At 44.6% G+C, this 17,569-nt stretch overlaps 1 protein-coding gene across 1 annotated transcript in view; it reads left to right on the top strand.

Annotated features, from left to right (window-relative positions):
• Positions 1-17,569, top strand: part of COL27A1 (collagen, type XXVII, alpha 1) — a 165,584-nt gene that overhangs the window by 16,497 nt on the left and 131,518 nt on the right. Inside the window, exons 4-5 of the mRNA XM_010571135.1 lie at positions 9,349-9,402; positions 17,499-17,552. Of these exons, the coding sequence (XP_010569437.1) occupies positions 9,349-9,402; positions 17,499-17,552 (108 nt within the window). The remainder of the gene's footprint in view (positions 1-9,348; positions 9,403-17,498; positions 17,553-17,569) is intronic.

The following is a 17,569-nucleotide window of genomic DNA, read 5'->3' as shown; positions in this document are numbered from 1 at the left end:
GCTGCTTAATGTTAGATTTAAGAAAATTTAAAAAACAAACAAGCAAAAAAAAAACCCAACACCCACCTTCCTTCCTACAAGTTGCTGGTTAAAATTTTGATGGCCAGGTCGGAGCTTTGTTCCACACCCCTGGTTTTTCTCAGGGCCAAGAGAGCAGAACTGCTGGTCACCTTCCAAAGAAAACCCAGGTGCCTCAAAAACATGCCACAAACTAACTATTTCTTAACACTGGTTATTAATCTGTTTTGTACCTGAAATTCACATTTCCAGAGAAGTGCCCTGTTTCAGCAAATGCAAGTACAGAGATTGCTTCAGGATTTATTTTTTTAAACAAACTCCCCCCTATTTTTATGGTATAAGTTAATTTTATGTTATTTTTTTTTATTTCTCATAGCCCACACTTAAAACGTGCAAAGAGTTTCCTTTATAAACTTAACTACTCTATTCCACACACAATAATCACTCTCAGGATGTATATCTTGGCCATCATAAAAGTATACACACATTTTGTAATGCTAAAAGCAGTCAGGCCACACTAATTATCTGCTAGCTTTTTTTTTTTTTTTTTTTCCAAATGCAAGAATGCAAACAGGATCTTTAAACTGGCCAACTTTTAGGAGGATTTGGTGTTCCTACCCAAGCCTTTTGCTATATTGTGTATACGAGAGAGGGGTTGCACATGTAAAATAAGTTTCTCCCAGACGGAGTCTTCCGTTGCCAAGTTCCAGCCTAGAGCAAATTTTTACAGCTGACTTCTTAAAATAGTGGAAGAAGGGTTTACAATGGAAATATTGAGACTGGCTTAAGGAACACAATCAACAGCACTTGTGTCTGCAGATGTGCTGCTCATTGTTACAAGTAAAAAAGCTAAAGTGAAATGGTTGTGTTTCCGAAGCCCTCAATGGGTGCTTACCTGCAAGGTTTGCATTTCCTGCCTGTCCCATTTCAAAGCAGTGTGGTGATTTCTCTCCTTGTAATTTGGGTGGGGAGTCACTGATGGGGGTGTTTCGTTCGAAGGTTCCCATCCCTGGGGGAGGTGAAGATGCTCCCCTGGGCAGGGGGATGCAGCACAGGCAGCCTTGCTCTCCTGCCTGACTTTACAGGCATGCATCCCTGATGTAGTCTTTGTACTTGGAGAAGTTTTGCTAAATCCCCGAGTACACAGCATGAGCTTCAGTGATTTTATCTTTGGGCAGTCTTCTGTGTTTTGTGGAGAGTTGTTTCAGGCATATTTCCAAGAGGAGAAATTCAGCAATTGTGAACTTCTCTTAAAACACTATTTACCTGTAAGGTGTAAATCTTGGTGGCCTGCTCTGAGCCCAGTGAAATTCTGACCTTTCCCAACTTCTTGCCCTGCAAGTATCATGAGGGTGACCAAGCTCCAAGCCCCCACTTCCCCCTGCAATGTAAAGAGCTTGTTATTGAACTGGAGTGGAAAATCCTTCTCAGCTTCTGAATGAATCATAGCAAAGAAACTGATTCAGGCTGTGGAGGGCTGAGGGAAGAGATGGCAGGATTTTTCCATCCCATCTGAGAACAACTGGAGTCCTGAACTGAGGGAAAGGAGAACATTTTGAGGCTCTGTCTGGCCTTATCCTCTTTGACTGCTGGAAACAAAGTCGGCACTTTGGGAGGGAAAGGTTATGGCTTGGCTGGAGCTGGCTGCTGTGCGGTGCTTGATAGCTCCTGTGACTCACTCCGAGATCTCTGTACCATACTTTGTTGGATGTCTCTGACATGGGAAGAGAAAGAGGAGAAAAGACCGGAATGGGGATGACATGTTGAGAAATTAATGTAGTGCTTCTATAGCCAGACAAGCATGTTTCAGAACAAGTGCTGATAAATGCTCTGTGCTTGAGTAATTACCTGGCGCCGTCCTCGTGTTGTTGGGCAGACGTTTCTGATGAGGTCAGTACAGCCCTTCCTGCTCTGCTGCATGATATCGCAGCCCGGCGCTTTCTCTGGACAGGGCAGGTTATGGGCTGGGAACGTCATTCAGAGTCTAGCACATGGGTGGAAGGATACGTGATTAATTATTTTTCCCAGTTGTGTTGCCTGATACAAGGTCTCTTCAAGAGACAAGACTGTCACTCTGGGCAGAGAAGTGTGTATGGGAAACTGCCTTCTACCTTTTCAGCAAGGATTGGGGCCACCTTGGCAATAATTTCTGGGCAGAGGCATGCTGGCAGCCAGCAGCCCCCAGCCTGTCCTGCTGCCACTTAGAAAGAAAGGACTGTCCTTAATCCTGATCATCCCAAAATCAGGATGTGAATGACAGCCGCGGTGCAAGGCAGTGATGACTCAGGCTCTGTGGTCTCTGTGCAATTCTGGCTTTGTGAATGCTAGCAAAATAACTGTGGTATAATCTTAGCAGTGCAGAAGGGCCCCATCCCCACAATTGAGGGAGGTGTACGCACAGTTAGAGGAGTGCAAGCAAGGAGCTAAAAGGATCTGTTCACCTAGCAATAAAAGGCAACATCCTCCGTGGATTAATCTGTCCTGGAAAGACCACCACTGTGCTGCGCAACAGGAAATAGAGATGCTGCGTCCCACATGCAACTAGTGGCAGAGCATTAATTCTTCAGGAATGTTGGGTTTGCTGGGCAGCTAGTGGAGGGAGGATAATATGTTCTTAAAAAAGAAAAATTTCTTGGGAACCATTAATAACCACAAGCATTTGGGATCTCAGCTCTACATTTCTTTTGGAGGGGGGAAATAGCAAAAAGAACACCCAAACATCATGCTAAGTCAGTAATGCAGCACTGACTCAGCAGATGGCAAACGTCCCTCTGAGTCATCCACGGCTGCCCGCAGCACCTCTGCTGAGCTTTGCTCAAGATCTCCCGTCCCTGTGCGGCGCCAACTGGGCCTTCGCTCAGCTTGCAGAGCTGAGCCCAGCACATGGCTGCAAGTAGCTTGGATACCCACAAAAGAAAAATATATATTGAAAAATAGGATTTTTGTTGCCAGCGTGTCAAGCCCTCGAACTCTTGTAAGGCTGTGAGGTGATAGGTGTTTGAATCCTTTGGTAGATGGGGTATCATCTGCTCGTCTATACCAGCAGCAGGGTTGACAGGGAGATTTAGGGGGCCGTAGCCCTCTCCCCTGCCCATCAGCACTGCCTGCTGGGATGTGCATGCTCTGTGTAATGTGGTAAAGCTGCAGCAAACCCCTTGCCCTGGCACAGCTGGGGTCTAGCTGGCTTGTCCACAGTGTACCCCAAGTTGGCCCTTCCTCCTCCTGTGTAAGAAAGCTGTAATTCCATAACTTTTTGGCCCTTACAAACAAAAAATACTGAAATTGACTCTTTCAACAAGTGTCTGAGGGTTATTTTTAGAGCAAGAAAACCACACCTGATGCTGAACGTGCAGAGGAGCGGACCAAGTTCACTAGGAGGCTGTGCAAGCACTGAGTAACGCAAGAGGAGCGGGGAGGGAGCGTGTTTCAAACGACTCCCCAAGTATCCGAGTCGGAAGAGTCCCTGGGTGGGAACACCAGCAGCCTCCAGTTCCCATCTGCACGGCGCGGTGCGCAGCCAGGAGCCCCAGGTTCAAACCCTGGTGGCAGCAGCCCAGCCAGAGGTGTGGCGTTACTCTGGCAGGCAGCCTTCTTTCAAAGGCAGATTTCGGAGCGTGTCCCCAGTCTAGACTGCTCCTGCTGCCATCTTCTGCACAAGCAGTTTGTCTTGGAGCCCAGCTCCTTTCATAAAGAAGCAATCCTTGCCAATTCAATCAGTGGGTAGGGGAGAGAGAGGTGATTGGGAACGCTGATAAAATATGAAGTGCCTATTTCCAGTCTTCCTTGTACCAGAAAAGGCTACTCAAGCTGACAGTCTATGATAAATTAAGGAACACACAATGTGTTTGAATGTCTCTTAATGAATGAGTCATATTAATAAAAAAAAAAAAGATCGCACGCTTTGTATAATACATGGGAAAAGTTTTAGCCTCAGTCACAAAGTTGGATCATAATTTTTTTGCTAATTTAACCAGAACTATCCCCAAAGGGAAGCCTTCTTGCAGGCAAATGACTAAGCACCAGAGAGCTCTATCTGCGTAAAACAAAATTCATTTTGAAGAGCGATAGTTGAAAGTGTGATTGAGATAAATGTGCTGCAAAGGATGTAGGGTTGTATTGTATAAATATATACAGGTATTTTTATAAATCTTTAAAAACAGAAAGTGAGTGATAGAGTATGGGATCCCTCTATTTCTTCACACCCCTTCAGACTCCCTTCCAAGGTCTGAGATTGCTCAAGAGTCTGAAGTGCCTCATGCAGAGACTGTTCCTGAAATGTCTCTAAAGAAAAGCTGCTCTTATCAAGCTGGAATACTAATATTTTGTTATGTATTGTGCTGTCACTCTATTAGTAATCCAGTTGTGGACAAGGACTTTTCTGTGATAGGTGTTGTACAGACCCAGAATAAACATCTGTGTCTATTGCAGAAATCATATTACAAGACTGGCTTTTCACCAACATCTCGGTTCCTGCCAGAATTATGAGGGCTTTTTCATTTTAGACTGGTTGAGACCCAGATGTGTCCAAATTTAATATGATAAGCCTGCCTTGGAGAAGAAAGTAACCAAAGTGCTGGATTCCCCCACCCCCCCAAAAAAACCCCAAAAAATAATTCCAGGTTTATTTTAGGCAGTACTTCAATCCAGGTTTTAGTTTAGGTCCTATCTCCCTCTCTGCGCAGTGCCTGGCAAGGACAGTGAAGTGGGGTTGGTGTGTCTTTTGAAGATGAAATCTTCTCCTTCCTTTCTCTTCTCCTGAGCTAGGGGACTTTTAATTCTAGTGCTGCCCATTTAGCTGCTCAGTTTCTCTGTGCTGGTGCTTTCCAGACGTACAAGGCTAAATGGTGGATTTGTGGCAGTGGCCTTGCATATGAAATATGCCTCATCCTCCTCCAGGAAGAAAACAAGACAGGTTCTCTGTCTGCAGGGGTAACATCACTGCTCAGAACTTGATGCCAAAGTGAGGAGAGGCTTTTGATGCATTTTTCTGAACTCCCTTTTAAGTTGGGTTTTACCACATGCATTAGCATCTGAGAAAGAAGAATGTTCTCTCTTCTCTCTTCAATCCTTGCAGTGTTTTGCACAGTGCAGGATGCCCACCTCTGAAATACAACCCTTTCTGGGATAAAGAACTGTGCCACTAATGCCCTGCAGGGGTACAGAACAGGGGAGGCAGAAATACATTGGGGAGACCCTATAGATGTGTCAGTCTATCAGTGTGCGCTGGAATAGGAGCTGAATTGTGTCCTGGGTAATTGTCAGCTATTTGCTACTAGGCTGAGTACTTGCCCCTGGGGAAACCATTACAGGAATACTTTGCTATCTAAGCAAGTTGATTTAGTAGTCATTCAAAAGGAAGCGAGTCATTTCCCAAATCAACAGCACCAATTCCTGTACCGATTATGCTTTTCTTCAAGTCCTCTCCCAACAGGTTCAGCCTTGCTCAGGTTTTGAGATCTGAAGGCACCTAGCTCCCAGTGGCGTTGCTGCAGGCAGAGGAAGCAGTGTGCGGAGGGTCATGATGTGGGAGAGGCAGGGGTATAAACTGGCTGATCTCGGCAGCAAGAGGAAAAGTTGAGATTTCTCTTGTCCTCAGGGTCCGATGTATTTCGCTTTCAGACAACTTAATTTTCCATTTGCAATTTGAAGCTCGAAAAGCTAAGACAAAAAAGTCTCTTTTGCGCCAGAAAGTTTCCCAGCAGCAGCTTAGAATAAATCCTATAATCATTTGGTGGGATCAGTCATCATTGCTAATGCTACCGTGGGAAACTGAGAAGGGTTAAACTTTTATGTGGCTGCCATTAGCTACTTCACAGAACTGTTCAGGCTGGTTAACGATTCAGCTGTTTGGCTTGAGAAGAGAGAGTATCTGCTTCTGCCACGTTTCTCCTTGATCTCGGATTTTGCTTTGTGTGATAACAGGGTGTGTGTTCTCTGCCATCAGTTTGCAGAAAGGAGTAGGCAAGAAGCCAGAGAGACAAGAACCAAAGTGCTAGGAACGGCAGCTCGCTGCAGGAGGCTGTCAGCTTTGCCGATCTCATGGGGCATCCGTGCAATGGGAGGGCAGGAGCAAAGGAGTGATATCTTCTTCCAGCTGCCAGGAGAAGGAAACCTTCCTGCCTCTCAGAGCACTTCCCACTGCTCCCTATGGAATTCCCCAGGGATGCTCTAAAGGATACAATGGAAAGGTCCACACAGGCTCTGTGTGAACAATTTAACTCTTCCCTGCACCCCTGCATTAGGGGTGAGGGTGGAGATGTCTCTGGTGAGCGTGGGGACTGCATGGGCATGACCTCCAGGCGGACTCTTAGCAGCTTGGTGCGTGGTGGCTCGTTGATAGATGTCTCTTGCTTTCCATGTCTTGGAGCCTTACATTTTAAGTGGGACTGCATCCATCATCTGTAAGTAGCTGGGCCCTGATCCAGTCTTATTCTTCTCTGGCTGCCTCTTCGGATGTGCGTTTTTCTTGTGTATTTCAGTATTGCTCTCCCCAGGCAAAGCCAGTTGTCTGACGTGGGCCTCTTGTTTGAGAACTTGAGCTGGGTGATATAGAGGCATATGTATAGGGCAGAGGAGAAATGAGTCACTAGGAAGGCACAGTATGTGTCTCATTCAATCCAACTGCCAAGGAACTGTGTGAGAAGCTAGAAGGTGGTCTTGCAGCACATCATGTCTCACAACTACCCGTGTTCATCCAGCTACCCCAGTCCTCTTCCACCTTGGCTTGCTTCTAAGTTTTATGTGGTCACACTCTTGCCTTATGCAGTTACCCTAGTGGTTGGCACCTTTTAGCCATTCATCCTACAGTCACCTTATTTCTCTTCCTCTTCAGGAGAGGAAAAAAAAAAAGACTGAAGGAAAGGCAAATTAAATCAAAGCAAAGCAATAGGAGTCCTGAATTATGTGCTGCTCTTTCTGTGCTGTTCCAGCTAGATGCCTTTCCCTTAACTCCGTATTCCCACTCCAGTGCAGGTATTAACTCTCTCCTTACTTTTATGTTAGCTTCAGTTTATTCTGAACAGCCCACATTTTTGGAGAAGGTTTTTACTCAAGTGGCCAAGTACAATTGCAGCTGCTGTTAGCAGGAAGGTGGAAAAGGTCACCTCAATTCTGGTGCGCAAGGAATGCAGTTCTCAGTTGCATCTTCTCTTTTACTTCACCTTCTAGGGGTAAATGGGGATGTGTTTTGATGGAGAAGAGGCTAAGGAGCTGAATTAATCTTTGGTAAACTCTATTAACTGTTGCTGCATCAGTTGCATTGGATTCATGTTTTGGTAGTTATCTTCCCAAATAAAAGGGCAAGGAGATTTTTTTAATAAAAGCTTGGATTCTGGAGCACAATTATACACAAGGCTTAAAAAACCCTACAATCATGTGTCTATTTGCACAGCTGTATAATTGCATTATGCATGGGGCCCTGAGCTGGCACAATGGCAGGTTAAAATACTGTGTATATTGGTAAAATGAGGGTCAGCTGTATCAATGAGGGTTGTTAATACAAGGACCAGTAATACTGTGTTAACCAGCAACAAGCAACTTGCAAAGGGGTCAGGTGAAGTGTCCCAAGCTACAGAGACTGGAAATCCTCAGGACAGGCAGCTGTCTTGGGTAGTAGTAGTGAGTGATATGGTGGTAGAAGTCTATCCCTGTGTGTCTTTGTGGGGCATTAGCTATTCTATGCTGTGTAGGCTCTCATACTTTTAAAACAATCCTTTTCTTGTCATCTTTACTACAGATAGAAGTAACTGCAGAAAAAAATATATGTTATGATTCATTTGATGCAAATTAGTAGCACAGAGAAACCTACCCTGGGCTTTGCTTACTCCTCCTGTTTTTTTTCTACTGTACCAAATTTGGCTGGATGTCTTTTTTAAAAATCACTTTTATACAAATTAATTTGCTGCTTATTGTAGGAGGGTTGGTAATATTAGGGCAGTGTTTATTCATCAGTTACCTATATGGTTCAGGCAGTTTTCTGCGTTCAAAATCTTATCCTGGGCATGAGATTTAGGGTAGGGATCTCCAGCGTTTATTTTTGTTACTGAATCATGCACTTGATGACTCCTGAAAACTGCATTAGATATCGTGAACTTTTCATTCTTCCTCAGGGCCAGTAATATGCTGCAGAGCCTGAGCAGTTCTGCCTGGCAATCCTTCAGCAGCAACAGGGTCAGCCTTGCAGCAGGCTCCGCTCGGGGTTGATTGTGCATGTGAGGTCCTACAGAGATGACCCAGTGGGAAGGGAGTGAGTCCGTGCTGAGGCCAGAGTGTGTCCGTGGGGCTTGTGCTGCACCTGCTCCATGTGATGCACCCATCTTCCCTGCGGAGCGTTGCTCCTGGGACCTGCTCTCCTGCCTGCCACGCAGTTGGAGAGCTCAGGCTGCCTTCCAAACATCCTTCAGTCTGCTGCTCTGGATCTCTCTCTCCCCTGGATGCAATGAAAGCTCGTCTTTTGTAACAAGCTACTAGAATATAAATCCTCTGGGAGACACTTTAATTAACAGTTATTCTTGTTAGACATATTTGGCTTGGAGGAAAAGAAGTTTTGAGGAGTTATTAGGAGCTGCAAATGGCTCTCCAGAAATCTGAATTCTCCAGTCCATTGAAAAAATGAATAAATAAATGAATAAATTCAACGGAGTTCAAACCTCACTGGTTAAGTATTTTTTCCTAACCTGTTTCAGATCAGTGCACAGCTGGGCGCCTGATATCTCCACTTTGTTCTCACCCTCTTCCAAGAACCCCCACTACTCTGACATGTATGAGTTGACCTCTCCTATATTACAGAGCTGCATTTAAGAATTTCCAACATTGACACCAATTTTATTACATTTTATAACACGCCGCTTTAAAATATGAAGTGCTGGGATGCGATTGTGTTGCAACTCATGTAGGAACCTACAATACCAAGAACTATATCTCTTCAGCTGATATATATTACAACACACAATGTTCTTCCCTCGCCAAGGTGCTAACACGTTACTTCTGTTGTGCGCTAGCACGTAGCAGGAAAACTCCGAAGCTGAGAGACAGTTGTGTCACCCTTGTGTTACAGCATGGGTCCAGGAAAGTGGAAGTGTGAAACACAGCTGTGTTCACAGGGATGCAGTCCGCAACAGAAAGATATGCTTCTGCAGATGTTATTGTGCATGGCTTTTTATCCCTTTATAGGAATAGCATAAGTTGAAGGGAAATTCTGGCCATGGTGTTATAACTGGCCCTTCTCCCCAGGTCTTTTCCAAATGGTTGTATTGTGGGTCTCCCTGAAACACTGTCAGGAGCACCATCCTGTTATAGAACCATCAGTAATACTTGTTTTTATTTTTCTAGGGTCCACCAGGTCTGCCAGGCTTACCAGGACCACCTGGCAAGAGAGGTTCCCGAGTAAGTGGTTTAAAAATTTCTATCCATTTGTACTTGTATCTGCCTGTTCTACTGTTCTAAGGGCTGTTGTATGTTCCTGTGGCTGAATAATGATTGCTTTAAGCCCCACTGTTGAGGTCTAGCCTTCCTTCTTTCTCTCATTCCCTGTTAAAGGTTTTCAGGAGGCCATGCTGGTGATTTGCAGCCTCTATGAGCTAAGGTTTGGCATCAGCAAAGACTGGGGATGAATGCTTCTAAATGGCTGTCAGAAGAATGAGTTTTGTCTGTCTCATTTTGTTTCTGGTATTCATTCCTTTTTGCAAACCCAGTGCTGAATATTAGCTTTGGCTGCATTTTGTTCTGTCCTTCACTGTCCCCAGCTTCCCAAACTGCTTCTTTTGAGGTCTTTCACTGTCACTGTGCCTTCACTTAGTGGGACCATGGTCTAGGACAAAGGACTTGACACACAAGGATGAGCTTTTATGTTCCCCAGATGGAGACCTGGTCTCTGACTCCTTTTCAAGATCTAGAGCAAAATATCTTAGCTGTTCTACAAGATCCATTGCAAATTCCTGTATTTCTTCTTCCCCACATTAAATTCTGATGCAGATCTTTGAACATTGAGTGTTAAGCTGAGGAAACATCTGGTGCTGTGAGTGCTGCAGCTAGCTGTGAGAAAAGCTTTCTGCATTGGCCTAGCTGCAGAAATAGTCTCCCAAAGCTGGGCAACATGCCTGACCTGGATACGGTTAACTGTTGGCACCATTTTCGTGGTAGCACGGTGCTGTCCCACAAGGTACGGTCATGCAGCCCATTTCCTGAGCACTGAACTGATGTGGGTTGGGAATCAAAAGATGCAAGTGTCTGAGGCTGGAATAGGGGAATATTTGGATCCGTGATCCAGGCAGCATCCTGGCCTGGCAGCAGAGGGAGATTTCCTCACACATACTTGGCTAAAACTCAACCCCATGTAATGTCTTTAAAGAACAACCAAGAGGCTAAGAGCTAGAAGGTTGTGCATTCCCTGAGGACACTTGTTACAGTACTGTGAGATCTTGCAGTAACCAGTAAAGATCAACACACCTCCTTTCTACAACAATAAAAGCCAAAAGGTCTGCAGGACCCCCAGCAGCCTGGGCATGGATTTCAACAGACCTGAACACTGATTTGGGCTGTAAGTGTAAGGCATTAGATAGCACCAGGCTCATGTGTTTTATAGATAGGACAATCTGTTCCACATTAGATATGTTCTTTAGTGAAACATCAGCACCACTGGTTGTACAGCCCTGATGTCTTCTGTTTACAAATGCCTGAGCAGCAACCACATCAGCAAATTGCTCAGAGTTTGCAGTTCTTGGCAAGTCCCCATTAAGGCTGAGAGTTTCTTCTTACTGCAGCTCATTACTCACAAAAGGTATTTGGTGTTACTTCTTGCAACCCTGTGGTGTGCAAACTAGGCTCCATGTCTAGAGACCCCAGCTGCATACCCTGCCTGCTGTGTGAATGACCAAATTTCAGCTCTACGTCAAAATTCCACTACCTACCAAAGCTTGAATTTTTCTGAAGAAAAAAGCATTGTGGAAGCTGTGTCATAACTTTGTGTTATTCCCCAGCTGTGGCATGCTCCATCCTGTATTTAAGAGGATCCTCTGAAAGACAATAAGCAACAGAGGATTTCTGAGTTCAGTCCCTACTAGAGGTGCTGAGAATCAGCCCAGGAAAGAGTTCCCAGTTAGGAAGTGCTCAGCACAGCTGAGCCTAGCTTGGCTCAGACCTCTGCAAAGAGGCTGTGCTAATTTTGGGAGGGGGCAAAAGGGTCACTCTGTAAATGTCTGGCCTGGAGCACTGGAGACAGAACTGCTCTGTGCATAAAGTTGTTTTGACTTTGCAACATGTTTCTTCTAGTATTTTTTTCTTGTGGCTCTTTGGGGTTTAAGGATTTCATTGCAAAGAAGAGGAGCTGCCAGAAACAAAGACAGGCTTAGGGGAATTCTCGAGTCTTTTGCTTTTGTTGTGCATGAGCCACTTAAAAATAAATGTGCAACACTGTAGGGGTTATGTTCTACGTCTGCCTAACCCAATCCTCAAAGCAGCTGCAGAGTTCTTGCACCAGCCCAGCCCATGGGTAACCCATGGGGTGTCCCATGAGGCTCCAGCCAAAGATTGGAGCTCCTGAGGGGAGGTGAATATTGCATGCAACTTTGCAGTGCTGGGTGCCAGGAGAAAGAAAGGCTTTTTTTCTTGTCACCGATGCAGTTTATGGCCAAAAGTATGAGATGTAATTGACCTTGTTGTAGCTTGCATAATTTCTACATTATTAATGCTTATACAATTATTTGGCTCATTTGAAAATCTAGTAGCAGCATTTGACTCATGACCTTCTGTAGCTGTGAAGTCCATAAAGTTGCTCTTTCGCTGATGTAGCGCAGTATTTCCACTCCTTTGAATTCTGTATTGTCTCTGTTGTATTTCCCTTTCTCCCCCCATATTGGCCAGGGTAAAATGAAAGCTCTGATTAGCTTTTGCTTTGAGGGTGAGATTGTGGTCAGTGACTGTAAGAAAAGCTGGCTGATCCCACGCTTCAGTCTCCTTATTTCCAGCAGCGAAGTACCGCTAGACGTGCCTGTGCAGTCTGAATGTTGCTCTTCCGTGTAAGCAATGATACCTGGTTTGCAACAACAAATGCCAGTCTTTGTAAAAGCATGAAAGAGGTTTTGTTCAGGACACATGTCAGCATTCAAGTGCAACCCAAGGTAGGGTAGCTACGCGAATAGTGGCAGCCCTCTTGAAAATGGGAATTTCTTGATTTTTTTAAATTTTTTTTTTAAAGCCAATCCTCATTTTAGGAGCATGGAATTAATTTTACACCCTATCACTCAGTATCAGGGACCCATTGAGACAGATTCAGACTATATCTGCAACTATGAAGGCAGAGATATATGACAAATGAAAGCTGGGTGTTTCTTTTCACTATTGCCTAAGGAACCCCAAGGGAACACAGTAAAACTGTTGCAATTCTGATGACTGGAAAGGATGGCTAATAACACTTTCTCAGGAGCTTTGCAAGCCTGTATAGATATTGCTGTATTGGTCATGTGCTCTTTACAGGAAGGTTTTCTCTATGTCTGTATCTAGCTAGGATTATTTTCAGCTTTTATGTCGGCATTAAAGAATCTGAGGCATAAGCAAGAGATCTGTCCGCACCACGTCTCCTCAAATAAATGTGCCGTGTGCCTTGGCAAGTGTCTGTGTAGGATCTGAGGTGCCTCTTGAAGGGAATGGCAGTTTTAGCAATGAAGGGTTTCCGCAGCTTTATGAGATATGAAAGCACTTTGCTGGGCATGTAGTGGGACAGCTTTTCCATGGTTGTGTGTGTGAGTGGTGGCACTTGGGTACATGCACAGCAACCTGAGCAGAGCAGTTCTGTGCAAGCGATGTGTATTGCACTTCATTTCTGCAGATGACCTTTGCATTTCTTCAAACATCAAGATTTAGTGGGGAGGCAGTGACTGAGGCTGCGTTTTGCTCACAGAGCTGTGCTAACAAGCTCTATAAGTAACTGTCAACAAAGGGCTCCCGGTGGAGCAGTAACTTCTGCACCATTGTAGCTTATTCCTGCCTCACCCAGGACTTGATTAGCTTCACTCCCATGCTGTCTGTGTGAGGGGCTATTGCCAGCACATCTATGTTGATCACAAATTGTGACTCATCCCAATCCTCACTGGTATAGCTAGACCAGCAAACTACCCCCTATTTGATTGGGTCTGCAGAAAAGTAGTGAACCATTGTACTTGGTCTTAAGTGCTGCCTTCCAGACGAGTGCTATGTAAATCCTAGTTATCTGTTCTCCTACCTGAAGCAGACAGCAAGCTGACACGTGACAGACAGGAGTCCGGTTGTCGGCTTTGCTCCCAGGACAGCAAGAAAAGAGCTATGGTCAAACTTTCCAAAACACTTAAATAATTTAGGAAGCCAGGTCCCCCTGGCAGTCGATTTCCCCCTCTAACAGGTGAGCAAACTCAGGTACAAGGGGAGTGTTTTACCCATGTCCGTGCAACAGGTCAGAGGCAGAACTGGGAATAAAAAGCCTGGCATGCTGTAATTGCTCTTGTTTTATTTAACCTCTCTGATACAGTACAGGTCAATATATATGCGCTTCCTGATGCTTTTGGGATGCTCTTGCCATCCTCCTGTGAACCTTAGCAGCTTGAAAAATTGCAAGGTCCCAGTGTAATGGGTCCTTGTTACATTTGGTGTGTGGTTGCAAAAAATCTCCCTTCCCTTCAAAATGCGGGGCTTCCCTCCTAAAACAATCAAGAACTTAACTGTAGAGGTTCCCTGATATCCTCATTCCATTAGGAAGGTTTCCCAATTTCTGCAAAGAAGTGTTTAAAGAAACAGTTTGTTTGGCTTCACTTCAAATATTTAGCTCATTTTTTCAGCAAGCCAGAGGTCAGAGTGAGATCTGTAGGTCAGGAGCAGAAAAAGTTGCTTTACACAGTGAAACCCCAAGACATAATGAGTTTTGAATGAGTGGTCATTCCTCTGACTGAAGCTTTCTAGCATTTAGCAGGAGTTTGGAGGATTTTTTCCCCCCTCCTCCTGAATGCTGGAGGGATGGGGAGAGCTGTGCACAGTTACACTTTTGTTAATTTTTGCGGGCTGTGAACCATTACATATAAAAGCGCTTCTGTGAGTAGGGTCCCATCTCCAGGCACGTCACCGAGATCAACTGGATGGCACAGTGTAGTTCTCAAGCAGCATCATTCACGTAAAAGACATTCCAGGGAGATTACAAACCCCACCACCTTTGGGAAACCCCCCCTCACTTGGAGAACACTTTCAGGGTTTGTTCTGGTCTCCGTGCCACTGAGCCTTGGACTACCGCTGTCCCTTGATAAAATTGTCCGTGGAATTTCTGGTGCAAGGCTTGGAAGATTTCAGATGCAGGTTTGCTTGCTGCTAGATTGGATTTTTTCAGCAGTTATAAGGGAGCCAAAGCAGGTGGGTAAACAGGCACATGTGCAAATAGTAATACGTGCTGTGGGATTTTTTTATTCAGTGGTCTCAGCATTGTCCCTTCCTGTGTGTGGAAAAGAGGAGAAAAACTAATGTATTGATAATAAATATATTTGGGAGAATTCCAATTTCTAAATATGAGTGGGAAATTGAATTAAATCCAGGATAGCATGAGTAAAATATAGCAGTTAACTGTAGAACTAAGCTCTTGAATTGCTTCTCCATGAAGAAAGGACTATTTCTAGGAGCACTGGTTGGAGATGGGCAATTCTGCTGGGCACAGTAAGAGAATAGGAATGAACATGGGACTAGGTTTAATAAAACAAGGGCGGGTAGCTTGGGGGCATGATGACTGTTACCGGGGCTTGCAGATTGGTACGTGGATTAATTTGTAAGGCCTGCCTGTTCAGATTTTGTATTGCTAACAGCTCCTGAGGCGGATGCTGTCCTGTACCTTTTGTTACTCAGCCCATCTAACTGTACCACACTGCATCTTCCTCCTCTGCCAAGAATGTGGGTGTAATCACAGATTCAGGACAAACCATGTTGGAACACATCAAGATCAGTTATTTTTTACCATTTTTAGGACTACTGCCAGACTACGCCCTTTTCTCTCCACAGTTACAAGAACAGTTTAAAATGTCTAGCACAAGCCCCAGACTTGGTTACAGCAGTTTTCTTGTGTGCCAGACTGGACTTCCCACTGTTGCTTCATCAGCAGGATGTGGCCACTTCTCACTAGGATAAGACCACATTGGTCTTTAGGAACAGGATGGGTCTCTGACCTTTCTTTGCCTGGATTACACACTATGAGTGTCACTGAATTCAGTGGTAAAGGCTCCATTTTATGTCAAGAGCCTGTGTTTTTCATAATCACGTGTTTTGTCACTGGATACTGGGTCTAGATACTTTCTCCCTTCTTCATTCCTTTTGGTTAAGGCCTTTTATGATTTTGTTGCTGTGCTTTGGTGTAGCTCTGGAAGAGCCTGCACCAGATTTTGCTGGAGGTGTGATTAGTCTCTTATCCAGGAGCTCTTGATCAGCAGCTGAGCTTTCTATGTTCCAGGTTTCCTCCTGGAAACTACCATTTTCAGCTAGGAGTCACACCAAACCGTGCTGTTTCCTCTAGTCTGACACTGTTTTAAGTCTGCCCCAGGCTATGGTGGAGCACGGATTTCAACTAACTGCAGTGAAATGGGCTTTGAGCCAAGCTGCCTCACTCCAAAGTTTAGTAACAGCTGAATTTTCCCCTCAAATCTAGCAGCAGTCTGGATTTATGAACCCTGTTCAGAGCTACCTAGATTATTGCTTACGTGTAAGAGCTTTTTAGGAATTCATCTTTTATAGAGACTTTACTGTTCTGATTTCTGTCACTTAATTTTCATAGATATTTGAGAATTGGAAGACTTGGGTTGAAGTGCTTTTGCTACTTGTTGAATTACCTTAAGCAGCACATTAAGTCTCAGTTTCAGTGTCCCACCCAATGAGGTGAACAGATGATGCCATAGTTTGCTGGGAAGATGAATTTATTTAAGACTACTCGACGCTCATTCTGGTTACAGCAGCTATATGGGTTTTCAAATGACAAGTTGATACTCAAACACCTTAATTTTAAAGTTGTTTCAGTTTCATTGTACGTTTGCAGCCAGGCTAAACTATCGGAGAATTTCAGGCTGAAAATTTGGAAGGAAATTAAGAATGGGACAATGAATGTATTTGGTTTCGGGCTGAAAATTTGGAAGGAATTTAAGAATGGGACATTAAATTTACTTGTGTGAAAAATGCCATTTGAAAAGTTTAGCCTCGGCCTTTTAATTGAATAGCCTCTTACAGCAAAGCAGCGTGTGTTGTGAAACAGCACTGAGCACTCAACAACCATCTATACCACAAGATACAATAGCTAAATAAAAAAAGCCATTATTTTCTATTACAGTGCAGTAAAAATAAAACTGAATAGACATCATCGCACTGATGTTCTCTCAAAAGAGAGCAAGGGCACTGAACTTGGATGGCAGTCGCATGTTTAACTGCAATGATTTTCCTTGGAAATAGACCCTGAAGATTTTGGCCCTACATAGGCTGAAATGCTTGTCGGAAATACTACAGCTTACTGAGAAAGCATCTGAGTGGCTTTTTATCCCCCAGCCTGTACTCATAACTAGAGGGTACATTAAAGTGCTCCTCGTGGTGGTGTAAAGCTCACACACAGTCTTGGCAGAACAGGAGCCCTTGGAATTGAATCTTCAGGTTGTTTCATCTCCCAGGAACGTGTTCAAGAGGACTTAGAATTGTTTTTACTTCTGCCTGGAAGGTTAACAGATCTTCTGTGCTGTATACAATCCTGGGATAAACTATTCTTAGCTGCTTATTCCAGATAACTCCTTAAATAGTCTTCGGAAAATATGCAGGGTGCTTTTAAAATATTATGTAAAAGGAGATACTGCTGTATGTGATCTGAGATAGATGCTCTGACAGTGTCATTGGCTTGTGAGACCTATGCAAAAATATAGATTTAAATGGTTTAAACAGGGACTCACTTATGCTCCCCCTGGTTTACTGTCTGGCTATCCATTCTCTTTCTAACCTCTAAAGGCAAATATCTGGTTGCCTTGTAGGGGAAATGAATTCATCCCAAATAGCTAAACAATTTCCCTTTAGTAATTACCTCTGTTCTCTTCCATTTTGGCCAAAAAAATTGTTAACACCGCTGCACACTTCCGCTCCCCTCTGCCTACCTCCATCTCTTTCTGCGGGGGCTCCCTGCAGCACTTTGACTCCCCTGACCCCAAGGTAGTTTCTGTTCGTGGTTGTGGAATATTTGGTGTACGCAAATTATCTCATTGTCACGACACATCTTGTGGTGACAGACACACATCCCCTTCCATAAAGGTAGGTGGGAACCAGCAGCCACGTTTCACTACTCCAAAGGCACTAACGAGGGTCCCGTCAAAGCTCTCTCCTGGCCAGGGCACAGGCTGCTGCTCCTGTGCTGTTAGATCTGGCCACAGCACAGCCCGAGACCTTCTGCAGCTCCCAAGGCTAACGCAGATGCCTACCGACTCCTTTTGATTCTGTTTTGTGTTTGTTGTGTTTTTTAGGGTCCCCCAGGTCCCCACGGAAACCCTGGCTCACCTGGCCCCCCAGGCCTGAAAGTAAGTATTAATTGGCG

The sequence above is a fragment of the Haliaeetus leucocephalus genome, unplaced genomic scaffold, assembly GCF_000737465.1.
Source record: "Haliaeetus leucocephalus isolate CR32 unplaced genomic scaffold, Haliaeetus_leucocephalus-4.0 Scaffold306, whole genome shotgun sequence".
Lineage (NCBI taxonomy): Eukaryota > Metazoa > Chordata > Aves > Accipitriformes > Accipitridae > Haliaeetus > Haliaeetus leucocephalus.
The sequence above is the reverse complement of the archived record's forward strand: the minus strand, read 5'-3'. Positions and strand labels throughout refer to the sequence as shown.